Source organism: Pollicipes pollicipes, unplaced genomic scaffold (assembly GCF_011947565.3).
Source record: "Pollicipes pollicipes isolate AB1234 unplaced genomic scaffold, Ppol_2.1 Scaffold_7261;HRSCAF=8764_pilon_pilon_pilon, whole genome shotgun sequence".
Classification (NCBI taxonomy): Eukaryota; Metazoa; Arthropoda; class Thecostraca; order Pollicipedomorpha; family Pollicipedidae; genus Pollicipes; species Pollicipes pollicipes.
The window spans coordinates 37,145,822-37,160,893 of record NW_023597054.1 but is presented as its reverse complement, the minus strand read 5'-3'; the positions used below and the strand labels follow the sequence as shown (position 1 = coordinate 37,160,893).

At 51.4% G+C, this 15,072-nt stretch overlaps 2 protein-coding genes across 2 annotated transcripts; both read left to right on the top strand.

The window, feature by feature from the left end:
* Window positions 1-2,951, top strand: LOC119112849 (zinc metalloproteinase nas-4-like). The gene has a single exon (XM_037237140.1). It carries the CDS (start codon window positions 261-263, stop codon window positions 1,575-1,577), a length of 1,317 nt encoding a protein of 438 aa, XP_037093035.1. The 5' UTR covers window positions 1-260; the 3' UTR covers window positions 1,578-2,951.
* A 4,297-nt stretch (window positions 2,952-7,248) lies between these two features.
* Window positions 7,249-13,514, top strand: LOC119111374 (uncharacterized). The gene is made up of 6 exons (XM_037235187.1): window positions 7,249-7,342; window positions 7,544-7,705; window positions 9,246-9,478; window positions 10,734-10,940; window positions 11,254-11,499; window positions 13,441-13,514. Exons 2-6 carry the CDS (start codon window positions 7,677-7,679, stop codon window positions 13,512-13,514), a joined length of 789 nt encoding a protein of 262 aa, XP_037091082.1. The 5' UTR covers window positions 7,249-7,342; window positions 7,544-7,676.
* The last annotated feature ends 1,558 nt before the right edge of the window (window positions 13,515-15,072 follow it).

The window sequence follows — 15,072 nt, the reverse complement described above, 5'->3', positions numbered from 1 at the left end:
TGCTGGGGCTGCCGGAGCGTGACGTGCCCACCGGCAGCCCAGAGGCTCCAGCGCAGGGCGACTGGCGCATCGACCAGCTCCTGGACGAACTGCGGGGGTCGACGGGTTACCACCGGAAACGTGCCGAGGCGACCAGAGCGGCAGCGGGAGAGGACACCTCTCACGTGGATACCTTATTCAAGACTTCGTTTAAATCGGTCAGCGGCGGGTCGGATGGAGATGGCGGATCAGGGTTTGAGAAGAAGTGGGGTAACGGAGGAATGTCGAGGTTCGACAAGAAGACCATGGAGCGCGGTCGCAGCCGCCTACACCCAGGGGTAGCGGAGTCGGCGATTAAAAAACGTCTCGGTCTGAATAGCATCAGCACCGTAGCGCGGCGGGGCGCGGTGGACGACCCGGCCAATCGGGACGAGTTTGGCGAGCCGCTCAACCCGGAGGACTTCGCCAAGGCGCTGAAGCTGGAAACGGCGCTGCCGATGACGCCGCCAGCCAGCTCCGAGGACCCGATCGAGATGGCCGACATGTTCCAGGGCGACATCGTGGGCGCGCCGGACGAGCACCCGCGCAACGCCATCAACCTGCCCGACGAGAAGTGGCCGCGCGGCGAGATCCCGTACGTCATCGCGTCCGGCTTCACCAGCGACGAGCGCGCCGTCATCGCCGGCGCCGTGCTGCAATTCGAGCGCAACACGTGCATCCGCGTGCGGCCGCTGGGGCCGGGCGCCGGCACACACCAGGGCTACGTGCACATCGTCAAGGGCGACGGCTGCTTCAGCTCGGTGGGCCGCAAGGTGAGCATGGGAGGCAGCCAGCAGTTGTCGCTCGGCTCCGGCTGCGTGTACCCGGGCATTGTGATGCACGAGTTCATGCACGCTGCTGGCTTCTGGCACGAGCAGAGTCGGCCCGACCGCGACCAGTACATCACCATCCATTGGGACAACATCCCCGTCACCAAGCAGTACAACTTCAACAAGTTTACCTGGGACCATGTGCAGAACCTCAGTGAGCCGTACGACATCGGCTCCATCATGCACTACGGGCCGAAAGCGTTCGCTACCAACCGGAGGAAGCCGACAATCAGCGCGAAGCGGTTGGGCGAGGGCGCCAACATGGGCCAGCGCAGCGGCCTCTCTCGCATCGACATCAGCAAGCTGAACAAGCTGTACGAGTGCCACGGCGTCACGGCGCCGCCAACGCCCGTCGTCGGCAAGGTTGAGTGCAAGGACGGCAACGCGTACTGCAAAGACTGGGCCAGCAGCGGCGAGTGCGCCAAGAACCCGTTATATATGGAGATGCACTGCGCGCGCTCGTGCGACACGTGCCCCGACGGCGTGTGTCGCGACCACAACGAGTACTGCTCGGACTGGGCGGGGCGGGGCGAGTGCGCCGCCAACGCCTCGTACATGACGCTCTACTGCAGGAAGTCGTGCGGCCTGTGTCCCGAGGCGTCGCACGGCCGCGGCGGCGCGTGCACTGACGTCAGTCCTTTCTGTCAGTCGTGGGCCGGCTCGGGCGAGTGCAAGGTCAACCCCGACTACATGGTCACCCACTGCCGCAAGGCCTGCGGATTCTGCTGAGACATCGCTTCCAACTTCGGCCCGGCCGCTGAGGCTCGCTTTCAACCTGCGGGTTCTGGCCACGCTGTGACGTGGCCAGGGCGTGATCTTCCGGGTCAATGTCACCGACCTCAGACCAATATCCTGCAGGGGCAGGTACATGATCGGACTTGTGGTATGGTCATATCCTTTTTGAGTGGGAGAGTAAGTTCTAGTTTGGTGGTAATTGCTCTAAACCTAACACAGATAGTGCGTTTTCCAGTCTCTGGAGGAACAAGTTCGTCCTGCCCGCCGTTGAACCGCCCTTCTTGTACTATGAGATCGCTTCGGGGTTGGATTATGTGCCTCACTGTGTAATGTGTTTGTTACCGTTCACTTTCACCCAGCTGGCCTGTTTTTGAATTATACCGATATCATCACCGCGCCTCGTTTCAAACCAAGAAAGTTCTTTGAAGAGACGAGCACCAAAATATGACAGCCTGGGTTCGAGGCAGTGCATGTTTCTTACGCCACGGCAGTCACGAGCGCATCAAATCACGTGATCAAATCCTTTCAGATTGCGGGAGCCACCTGACAAAATATGTAGCACAACTGTCACGTGACGAGAAAATGGACGACAGATTACAGCTGGCTGCGCAGCGACACGGTTCATTGGGCTCCGTCTCTTCCAAACCCCCTGAACCCCTCCGGACTCACTTTTGGAGTAGCGTACGAGGGTGCTCACAACCAGTGATCCGGCCCGGGAGACAGAGAACCGCCGCCACAACAGGCGACATCTGCAGCCACGCTAGTTCCTGCACGGGACCGCAGCTCGTCGGGAGGGTCAGACGTGAGGCAGGGCACTTACAGTAGTCCTCATAATCAAAAGTTAATGTCTAGGAATTCGGTGCGAGTGGGGCAGGCCCGAGTTGCTGCGAACTACCTGATGAAGTGTTGTTCGAGATGTTTTAGTGTGGCGACGAGGGGCAGCGTGTTTCTTGGAGCATAATAGGCACAGAAAGCGTGGCTTACATCGACGATCAAATGCCATGTGGTGGTGTCACCATCACCGTTCGCCTTGAAGACAGCAGCGCATGCTTGCACATAAGCAATTCGTCAAACAGGATGCTCGTGTGCTAATAAGGGGAATCCATTACAAAATTAGAGACAAATATGGTTGGACGTTACGGAAAAACGACAACATATGGATATGTGAACCAAGAACGGGCAATGGTGTGACAGTAATCAGAAGGAAGCGATAGCAGGTAACTTAGTGCGCAGACCATCGCTCACAGTTCTTATAAGCAACCTTTCCACACCCTGCCATTCACTTCACCACACCGCGTGATACCGTCGTAAAGCCAGCTACATTTCACATATATTTACAATCATTCTAGGTGTTGGAAACAAACGAACATCCGTGTTGCAGTCACTCTTCTTCATCCTTTTTGACGTACTTATGCTGGATGTGCTCCCAGAGTTTCTGAAACAAAGGCACACACGGTAAGACATTGAATAAATCTCCAACTTCTAGTATGCGTGCAAACACTTCTCGATGCTTATATATGTATACCTTCGCATTTAATGCGTAAACACCACACTTTCCAACTTCAGAATTACGGAAGCTTTGAAATCATTCTGAGACCAGCGAACGAATAACCAGTATTGAGCAAGTGAGACAAATGTCCCCTCTATTACGGCGACACCGTGCCACGATTACCATGTCATAGACAATACTGAGATAGTCACAGCACATCAGGGACCATATCTGATTCAAGTCGGGAGCCTTCGGAGCACAAGACAGTGAATAAGGGTTGTACGCGAATGGTGGATGCGCTATTCACAACACGTCATTCATCCAGGGAAAAAAACATATTTACTCTTTTGACAAACCTTTTGCATGTGTTTAACCTGACTGCTTTTGTAACTATTTTACACTTTGGGTAATTTTATGGCCGCTGTGGTGCAAATCTGATTCAGAATGCCAACATATTACATATGTGCCAGAGCAGATCACGTTTCAGAGCCTTGGGCATTTTCCAAATCAGACTGTCTTTCTTTCTCTGATTTTTGCCTCTCCTTACACTCCGCTCTAGGTTGCGCCATGTGAGTGCCAAGTAACAGGGCCCATTGCTGACTGTGTAATCATGTGCAATCCAGTGCTGAATGTCTAGTTTTCATCTTGCCAGACAAATGGTAACGCCACACCATCTGGACCATTATCTATATAAAACCATGAAAACAAAGCCAGATGACATTATACATTGATGCATCATGATCTAGTGATTTCCAGCATAACTCATCACATATATCCATTTCATTATAACACCCCTTTGAGCTTGCAAAAGAACAATTATCAGCTCGGTATCACACACATACATATATTTTTAAGGTCAGATAAGAGCACATAAACTGGTCTGACTGTACATGCTTGTAACAAAATCAAACATACCATGAACACCATGGTATGTTTGTGTGTGTGTGTGGCCATGGGCAAGAAGTCAACAATGCCAAATTAGGCTCTATCAACATGCTTCAAAAGCATTTTAATTATTGCTGACAGTATTCAGTCATGTATCACATATGCCATACTGTTGACCACATGACCTAAATGTATACAATGCAACATCCAGCTTAAAAGGACTTGCACTATACATCATCTTGGTACATATTGGTGGTTATCATGTGAGTGGTAAGATTGTTTTTGCAACTCCCAGCACCTGAAATGAAGCAGTGCTCAATGACTATCCAAAGCATGACAGCCAGAAACTCCCAACTTATTAGAATATCCCAGTCCGTGGATATGCCAGCACCAGCATCTATTTCTTAAATTTTTGGTCTTCAGATTGACTCTGCTACATTGTCTTGTGTGAGCACACCCAGGCACAGGAAAGGCCTTTCTTAAAAGGTTAAGTGTGGGGGCTAATGCCCATGAGCTTAGTGAAATTTCCTCACCAACCAGGTATATCCCTCAGTTTATAGCTTTTGTAGTCCTATCACCTAATGAAAACTTCATCATATATCCCAGCTTATTTTAAATGTTTTTGTTGTAATCTTTGATCTGGATGCAAAAACAAATAGTCTTCATCTGGGCAACAAGAATTTGCAGATGGGTCAGGTGAATTCATGTCTGTGGTCTGTAATGTCAATGGCCAGTCTACAATACATGACAGATTTTGAAAAGATATTCATGGGCAAGTTTAATAAAATTTGGGGCAGCTCCTGGTATTTTTGAGCAGGTACTGAACTGAGGCAGAAGTTGCACAGTACCACAAAATATGCCACAGTACAAACAAGAACCAATGTGTGAAAAATCAGAAAGCTGTGAAGTCACAAAGGCAGGGGCAGTCCAAAGACCAAATGTGCCATATTTGTTTCAACCATAGCATGGTTGTCTTTATTGCTGTCTTTTATGAAATTTGATACTGAATGCAACACACGCACGCACGCACGCACGCACGCACGCACGCACGCACGCACACACACACACACACCATCGCCGATATCGGCTGCTTTGCTAACAACCCGCAAGCTCTGCCCGTCGTTCGTCACATTTTATCCTGGCCAGTCCAGGATGAAACATATGTGCTCTCTGGTGGCTCCCCGGTATGTCCGCTGGCGGGCGTAAACCAACTGCGCAGGTGTGAGCGGTACCGGAGTCAATTGAGCTCACGGCCTAGGGGCCTGTATTTGTAATAGCACCAATGCTCCCGCCTGCGCCAGAACTAAAATTCGCCGAGGGCGAAAGCTCACTGAGGGCAAAAGCAATCGCCCAGCCCCAGGGCTGACTGTGTGCACGCGCATGCATGCGTGCGTGTGTGCGTGCGTGCATGCGTGTGTGCATGCATGCATGTGTGTGTGCACATGTGTTATGGCAGAGAAAATGTTTATATCATATGCACACATGCATGCACACACACACAGACACAAGCTTATAGTCAGGGATCCACCAATAAAGTCAAGGAGCTAGGATTTTTTTAAAATATTGCCTGAGCACATCAGTTTTAACTCACACCAGCTTCTGCAGCTTTTACTGAAAAGTAAATCAGCTGCAAACAACCTCATGTCAGACAACAGCTGCTAAGGTAGCTGAGGCCATGAGCTTTCATCATTTACATCAAAACATGTTGAATATATTTTTAACCTACAGAAACTTGTTTTGCAATGTTCAGGAAAAAGTCAAATGTTGAGTGGTAAATTCAGCTCAGTGGCAGGTAAACCCTTTTGAACACAATAATAAAGGTAACCCATAGTCAGTAGATGCAAATTAGACCATGAGGAGATTCTTGGAGGCCTCTTCCTTGAAACCCTGGCTCTCTGTGCACCAAAATTGGTGACAACCACACACCAAAACTGGAGTAATATTCTTTTTTGCCCCAGGTACCCCTAGGTAGAGCCCAGCCTGCAAGAACTTTATCAGCTGTGCCAGAGCCATACATGGCATTGATTTGCTGAATATCATGCTTGTGTGCACAAAAATCAAATCTGACCGCATCATGTTAAATTTTTAGATTTATTGTGTGACAAATGCTTCATTTTCTTGCCTGGGGCCACCTTAACATCACCATTCACAACTGAAACACCTGCTCTCCATGTACTGAATTTGTGGTGACTATGTACCAAACCATGAAGGCTCAGATTTGTGAATACATGCCATGAAATTGTTGCAGTGATGTTGCTGCTAAGCAGGACATGCCCACTGTAACCTATATTTTTTGCAGTCTGAGCTGCTGCTGTAAACAAGCCCCAATTTATCACATAACATACCTTGTCATAATCAAATCCACAAGAAGTGCTGTAGTTGAACAGAAAAAATACTTACTCCTCTATTATGTGATTCGAAGATTTGATCAGCAGCAGTATCCAGTCCTCTCTCGAAGAAGAATGCAGCTGCGATGACTCCCAGGGCAAAGGTGGATGTTCTCCGGAACAAGTTGTTGTATAACGTTTTAATCGCGGACATTTTTAAGATGACAGCGACTTCTCGATGATATTGGTGATAGGCTTATCTCAGCAGGACCGCACTAACAACCAGAGACGCTGCAGGCCCAACCACGACCAACCAGCCTGGCCTACGGGGGGGACCCTAGCTGTGGGGCCGCCTGGAACAACGGAAATTTCTCGTCGCTGTCGCGCAAATATGAGCCAGAAAGAAGAAATAGTAATGAGACATGAGCGCAGAACGTCAGTGCTTGCATAGGCGGCAAAATGCAAACCACGGGATAAATCAGTTAAAACTACCTGTATAAAATATTTATAATTCATGTTTCAGTAACAATTATGAAAAAGGCTATGAGGGTAACTTTACCTGCAGAGCCCTTCACGCGACACCCACCCTTATGCTACGACAATTCTGCGTTGCCAGCGAGAATAATGGTATGTAGAGCTCTGGCCGATTGCCGCCACAGCACTATTGGATTCATTTTATTAGTTTACCAAAAAAAGACCCTTTTGGTTATTTGTCAACTGTTGCTTGAAAGTCAATTGGTGATCGTTATGGGCGTTTTCAAGTGTGGCCAATGTATTTCTGTCAGTTTATGTGAGTAAATAATCAAAACCGACCAGCAAGCGTGCAGAGTATGCGCATAAAAGAAGAACTGGCTCTGTAAATAGTATAGTTAAAATATCGTCTTTAAAGTTACAATCAGATTGTCCCGAATACCTTTCGAGCCACCCGCCAGAAAGTAAACAAAGGGGCATACCCGTCCCCGTACACGGCGGGGTGGTTGGAATGCGTGGGTGCCGGCGCTAGTCCTCAGTTGTGCTGCGTGAAACAAAGGTCCGGGCCGGCTTCTTTAAGGAAGCAGGTGAATTTCGATTCCCAGACCAATTCCCTCACAATTATTGTTGCATCGAAGTCCAACTGCATGGCGTTTGTTCGGTGAACGCCGCTTTGTTCAGCAAGGTGGAACGGCTGGTGCTATCATCTGATTTGCATAGGTATTGCGAACCCGCGTGTGACTTTCATGGATAAGTCATACCTGATTTCATACGCTGATTGCTGGCAGATCTGTGCCTGGACTGAGTCAGTGGAAATGCCATCAAATATGCTTTGCTGAAGAACAAACAAATGGATAGCCTCATCTGACTAGTTTCACAAGCTTGATCAAGAACGCCTGCCGTGAAAGATTGCTTAGCATAATGGATAAGGCCAGCAAGGTTATAAGAAGGTTAGTTACTCATGTACATTCCTGTAGTGGATCAATGGCTTGATAGGTAACTCTGCATGCATATGTAAAAGAAAGGAAAGTGCCACTGTCAGCAAACTTGTGTTGATTGACATTTGTTGAAATAATTCCAAGTATCTTTGTCATGCTCTGTAATTGCTATCAACTGTCTCGATTTTGGTGGATGACTGCCACTGTCCCCTTGGGCTCTCACACATCCTTTATATTGGCATGAGCAACAGAGAAGTGTCCAGATCAGAGGCCTGACAACACAATGTATTCTCTGACTCTGGGCTTAGCCATGTTTACATGTTATTTTATAGCTTAACTTGATAGCCTTATCATTTTGCATGATTTTACTGGGATCATTTCCCTGCAATTGCTTCAGATATTAATGTTAGGCATAGAAATAAGGGCATCAAAAAGTAAATTTTTTGCTTGACTCAATGAATTTTTAAAGTGCTAGCTGTGGTTTTGGATTTTTTTGGTCTGCACTCTGTTTTATGCATGCACTATTATGTGCATGGCTGAACCAACATTGCTTGCATATTTTCTGCATACATAATCAAGTCTTGTAAAGCTATCAATCATTCAGTGAGGGTTTTTGGAAGCAGCACCTTGGTTTGGGTTCTGTGCTAGTTAATGATTTTATTTCCAGGAATTATAGGCATGTGCAAAGTACTCCTAACTCTGTTTGCTGATTACAATGGTAGGCAAGTTGAGACATAAAATGCCTTAGGCATTGCTGTATGCCATTGTAAATATACAGCATTGCAAGGTCTCAGTGGCTATGTAACTTGAATTCAATCAAAGCCTTATTATTAAATTGAAAATGAGCACCAGAAACCACCTCATTCAGCAAGGTCTGGAGTAAAAACAGAAGTGGATTTTGTCAGACCATGGCCTGACCTTTATGCCTCATCCCAGACCCATAAAATTGATCCTTATCCTAAATTTGATTGTATTGCTGTCTGAGAAACTATGCCAGAGCTGTATGGCTTTGTCTAACACTCTGTTGTTACATCAGATTGAACAATTCCTTAAAAGACATTGGCCTACAGCCACAGCCTAACTCTGACCTGCTATAGGTCAACAACAGCACAATGCACATCAAATTGGTTATATCTAAAGATCTGCTACCACATTGCCTACAGCTATGCAGAGTTTTGCATGGCTATGCAGCAATTTTCTGAAATTGTTTTAAAAAACCTTCAGATGGGTTCAACTTGACCCCCTCCCCCAAGCACATAGTCATCAGGCCATCTCGATCTTGTCGATGGCAGCCACAAATTCAACTACTGTTTGTGTTGGTCAGCAACTGTTTTTGTACCTCAAGCATAAAATACTCAGGAATGACCAGAGGACCACCACTGCAGCCAGCCTTAATATGCCTTAGGCCCACACCATGTGATGATCCATTATGCTCCAGATGCTCAGGACATCACATGTGACAAGCATGTGTGTAGTGCACACTGGCCTTCCTCAGGTATGCAGGCTAGCCCATGAGGGTGTGATGCATGCTGACATTGCCGGTGTGGCGCAGGAGTGGCGTGCGGCTGCGCACCATCAGCAGCCGGCACGCCGAGCTGGAGATGCTGATCTCCGAGCTGCGCATGGCGCGTGCCGCCCACCGCGGCCTGGTGTCGGCGCAGGCACGCGTCGCGCAGGACATGGTCAAGTGGTCTTTGCGCGACGAGAACCGCGCCATCCAGCAGACGGTCCAGCTGCTGGCGGAGCTCACCGCCGTCTACGCCGACGTCCAGAACGAATTCAATGGTACAGCATCTAGAGCAGGACCGCAGAGCACTCAGTTCGAATTGCGTGGGTGTTTCATCATGACGTACAATGTCTAGGCCTTTGAAGTAAACATCAGGCCATGACAGCAGTGGGGGTTGGATGATATGCAACAAATGCAGCAGGCTTATGCTCATTTTTTCAGTTATAATAACAAAATTATAAATGGCTGAATTCCATTTGGTGCAGATATAAACTAGTGTACTTACAACTTTGCATGCTTGCACATATATGCTACATATATGCTACACCTACACATGCTTTCATTCGTTTTTGAGCCAACTCACTAAGGTTTTGTTGAATCAACTCTCACTTAATTCTCACTCACGAGAAAATCGAAAAAAATCGATCCGACCCTGACTCTGTTAACATTCGGCTGATTTTACGATCAATTCCAACTATATCGGGAGTGAAGCGCAAACATGGTCTGCAGTTGCGCAGGCCAAGACATGCCTGCACAACTGCAGCCAGGCCAAGATTTGCATGCACAACTGCAGCCAGACCAAGACATGTGTTTGTGATGCATGCACATCAGGTTAATATGTTTCCTGGTGTGCAGCTTTGATCCAGCTCATCATAAGCCCATAAATAAAGTGATTGTGCCACAGTCCCAGTTGTGCAGCAGTCTGCTTCTCGCCTCCCTGTCGGATCACCTCCGACTACATGGTGGCCAGGCGTCACCCACACAGTCGCGTGATCATGACTGAAGGCCCTGGGTGGCCGCTCCTGCTGACGTCCTGCGGTGGCCGCTCCTGCTGACGTCCTGCCGTGGCCGCTCCTGGTGACGTCCTGCCGTGGCCGCTCCCGCTGACGTGCCACAGCCGCTCCCGCTGACGTCCTGCCGTAGCCGCTCCCGCTGACGTCCTGCCGTGGCCGCTCCTGCTGACGTGCCAAAGCCGCTCCCACCGACGTCCTGCCGTGGCCGCTCCCGCTGACGTGCCAAAGCCGCTCCCACCGACGTCCTGCCGTGGCCGCTCCCGCTGACGTCCTGCCGTGGCCGCTCCTGCTGACGTCCTGCCGTGGCTGCTCCTGCTGACGTCCTGCCGTGGCCGCTCCCCCTGACGTCCTGCCGTGGCCGCTCCCGCCGACGTCCTGCCGTGGCCGCTCCCGCCGACGTCCTGCCGTGGCTGCTCCTGCTGACGTCCTGCCGTGGCTGCTCCTGCTGACGTCCTGCCGTGGCCGCTCCCCCTGACGTCCTGCCGTGGCTGCTCCCGCCGACGTCCTGCCGTTGCCGCAGCTCAGCTCAAGGTGCTGCGCTATCAGTTCGAGATGATTCTGGAGGGTGAGGAGCAGCTGGACACCTGCCGCTCGCAGCTGGTCTCCTGCGAGACCAAGGAGAGCAAGCACCGGCGCGAGCTGAAGAAGGCCTCGCAGCAGGACCGGCAGCAGGCCGAGGCCAAGCTGACTGGGTCGGAGCGCGCTAAGGAGGCGGCGCTGCTGGAGGGTACGGGTTCTGGGAGCTCGTAACCGGCGGGCGGGGGCGGAGGACGGGAGGGGCAAACGTTTCAGGCCGGTCGGGCTGCAATGTTAACCATGCACAGACAGGCAAAACCATACATATCCACATGTCGCTGTTGGAGAATGATTTGGATTTGGTTGCCGCTTAGTAGTTTTTGCCGTTGGATTGCCGCCGCTTTGGTTGCCGGTGAGCCGTGGCTAGACCTGCAGCGTCTCTACATCGCCGCTCGTCTCTTGTCCGCGCTGTCACCCTGAGACAGGTGGTGTGCCGTTCTGACGCTGCCGTCGGCCATCGCCAGTGACGGAGCGCGCGCGTGAGCACGAGGTGGCCAAGACGACGCGTCTGAAGCAGGGCTTGCTGACCCTCTCGGACGCCTGCCTGGAGCTGGCGCACAAGACGCAGCTGGTGTTCCAGGCGCACCGTGAGATCGTCAGCGAACTGCCCGACCTCGACGTCAACCAGCTGCACACTGCCAAGTACACCGGTACGGCACGCCGGACGCGCCAACAGGCGTTCCATGGGGGAGATGGGATCGGATCTCCACGTGGGGCATGTTGGCCTGCGCATGTTGGCGCGCATCACTTTTGTTTGAGGGCCTCTTTGTGTACTCTTTTGTCCTAAACTTTTGTCTAGTTCTTTGTGTACCTCTTTGTATCTAAACGGTGCAATCATGCCTTCGGTCTCAGCTTCGAACACAGTACAATATGTCTCAAGTCACTATGCTTCGGCACACGTGACGTCCTCTTCCACTGAGTTGGTGTTTTGTAACCTATATTTAATGGTCAGCCGCAACATTTATTCAAAGCAAGCAAGAATCAGGAGCGAGGGATATATTGAATGTGGAAATTATTCTGCTAAGACATTTTAACAGGTTGACCCATTGGCCCCTATGCTTCTTCTCTGTAGAAAGTCGCACATATAGTGCATGTGACATTGTAAACTACATTATTGGTGAAGTAAGCAGTATCATATTTGGAGGCATGCGGTACGCGCATGCGGTCATCACTTGTATCAGGTAGCCGTAATTAGTTCAGGTCACCTTGCATTACATCTTACTATTTTTTACGGATTTTTCTACCTTGCGGCGTATAATACAGCGTCGATGTAGGGTAGTGTGTACGTTTTCTTTGTGATGGATGATGTCGATGGGGCTGGTTGCCGATTGCTTAACTAAGATTGATAGTAGCTCTGGGATGCCCATTGTTTTGGAATCTACGTGCAATACGGTTTGGGCTTTGTGCTATCGGTGATGACTTGCGGTGTAGATGAAAGATGACAGTCCACGGTAGCTTGGCTTTCAGTGTACTTATTTTTACGTCTGGGGTGTGTGGATGAAAACGTGGATTTTAGACCCGGGAGCCCGGATCGGATATCTATACTTTTGTTATTCAAATAATGTTCATATATCACCCGGCAAATGCCCCGTTTTCTCGTACCCACCCGAGGCCTTGGCTTCTGTTTCATGGACGGTGGTCTCCAGTCACACACCTTTGTTCTGTCAAACAGGGCGCTTGCTTCTGCAGCGCCTCTGCAGGGGTTAGTCTGGTGGTAATTTGGCCCGGAGGTTTCTGTATCACACGGCATTTCAAAGCGCCGGAACGTCAGCGACCTCATTCAGTGGTTCGGTGTTGGCTACCGCTCCGCTCATAACACGATATCTGTGGCGTGTTTTCGTTAGCACATCGGTCGGGGAGGCCATCTTTTATCTTCCAGCACAGACAGAGATATCACATGATCAGACGGCAAGGGCCGTGATGCATCGAGGCTTGTTACACAGCTGGTGACACGGTACCGGGGTACCGTGTCTGGCGTGTCGCAGATGGCGGTCATGCATCGAGGCTTGTTACACAGCTGGTGACACGGTACCGGGGTACCGTGTCTGGCGTGTCGCAGATGGCGGTCATGCATCGGAGCTCGTTACACAGCTGGTGACACGGTACCGGGATACCGTGACTGGCGTGTCGCAGATGGCGGTCATGCATCGGAGCTCGTTACGCAGCTGGTGACACGGTACCGGGGTACCGTGTCTGGCGTGTCGCAGATGGCGGTCATGCATCGGAGCTCGTTACACAGCTGGTGACACGGTACCGGGATACCGTGACTGGCGTGTCGCAGATGGCGGTCATGCATCGGAGCTCGTTACACAGCTGGTGACACGGTACCGGGGTACCGTGACTGGCGTGTCGCAGATGGCGGTCATGCATCGAGGCTTGTTACACAGCTGGTGACACGGTACTGGGGTACCGTGTCTGGCGTGTCGCAGATGGCGGCCATGCATCGAGGCTCGTTACACAGCTGGTGACACGATACCGGGGTACCGTGACTGGCGTGTCGCAGATGGCGGTCATGCATCGGAGCTCGTTACACAGCTGGTGACACGGTACCGGGGTACCGTGTCTGGCGTGTCGCAGATGGCGGTCATGCATCGAGGCTCGTTACACAGCTGGTGACACGGTACCGGGGTACCGTGACTGGCGTGTCGCAGATGGCGGTGATGCATCGGAGCTCGTTACACAGCTGGTGACACGGTACCGGGGTACCGTGACTGGCGTGTCGTAGATGGCGGTCATGCATCGAGGCTCGTTACACAGCTGGTGACACGGTACCGGGGTACCGTGACTGGCGTGTCGTAGATGGCGGTGATGCATCGAGGCTTGTTACACAGCTGGTGACACGGTACCGGGGTACCGTGACTGGCGTGTCGCAGATGGCGGTCATGCATCGGAGCTCGTTACACAGCTGGTGACACGGTACCGGGGTACCGTGACTGGCGTGTCGTAGATGGCGGTCATGCATCGAGGCTCGTTACACAGCTGATGACACGATACCGGGGTACCGTGACTGGCGTGTCGTAGATGGCGGTCATGCATCGGAGCTCGTTACACAGCTGGTGACACGGTACCGGGGTGCCGTGACTGGCGTGTCGCAGATGGCGGTCATGCATCGGAGCTCGTTACACAGCTGGTGACACGGTACCGGGGTACCGTGACTGGCGTGTCGTAGATGGCGGTCATGCATCGAGGCTCGTTACACAGCTGGTGACACGGTACCGGGGTACCGTGTCTGGCGTGTCGCAGATGGCGGTGATGCATCGAGGCTTGTTACACAGCTGGTGAAACGGTACCGGGGTACCGTGACTGGCGTGTCGCAGATGGCGGTCATGCATCGGAGCTCGTTACACAGCTGGTGACACGGTACCGGGGTACCGCGTCTGGCGTGTCGCAGATGGCGGTGATGCATCGGAGCTCGTTACACAGCTGGTGACACGGTACCGGGGTACCGTGACTGGCGTGTCGCAGATGGCCGTCATGCATCGGAGCTCGTTACACAGCTGGTGACACGGTACCGGGGTACCGTGTCTGGCGTGTCGTAGATGGCGGTCATGCATCGAGGCTTGTTACACAGCTGGTGACACGATACCGGGGTACCGTGACTGGCGTGTCGCAGATGGCGGTGATGCATCGGAGCTCGTTACACAGCTGGTGACACGATACCGGGGTACCGTGACTGGCGTGTCGCAGATGGCGGTGATGCATCGAGGCTTGTTACACAGCTGGTGACACGGTACCGGGGTACCGTGTCTGGCGTGTCGCAGATGGCGGCGATGCATCGAGGCTTGTTACGCAGCTGGTGACACGATGCCGGGGTACCGTGACTGGCGTGTCGCAGATGGCGGTCATGCATCGGAGCTCGTTACACAGCTGGTGACACGATACCGGGGTACCGTGACTGGCGTGTCGCAGATGGCGGTGATGCATCGGAGCTCGTTACACAGCTGGTGACACGATGCCGGGGTACCGTGACTGGCGTGTCGCAGATGGCGGTGATGCATCGGAGCTCGTTACACAGCTGGTGACACGATACCGGGGTACCGTGACTAGCGTTTCCCAGATATGATTTAGCAGTAATTTTTCTAAACTGCTCCACATGCGATGTGCGATGAGTCTTAAGTTCAGTTACCATGAACTTTGGATTGTTTTTTGTTTACGGCGCTTCCAGTTTAGACGTCGGATGCGTGGAATAGTCCTATTACTAGAGTAGGTGTCCTGTTGGTTTGTCTCGAAGGTTGATTGTGCCATGGAACGTGCAAACACAATTATACGACTTGTTAGTTTTG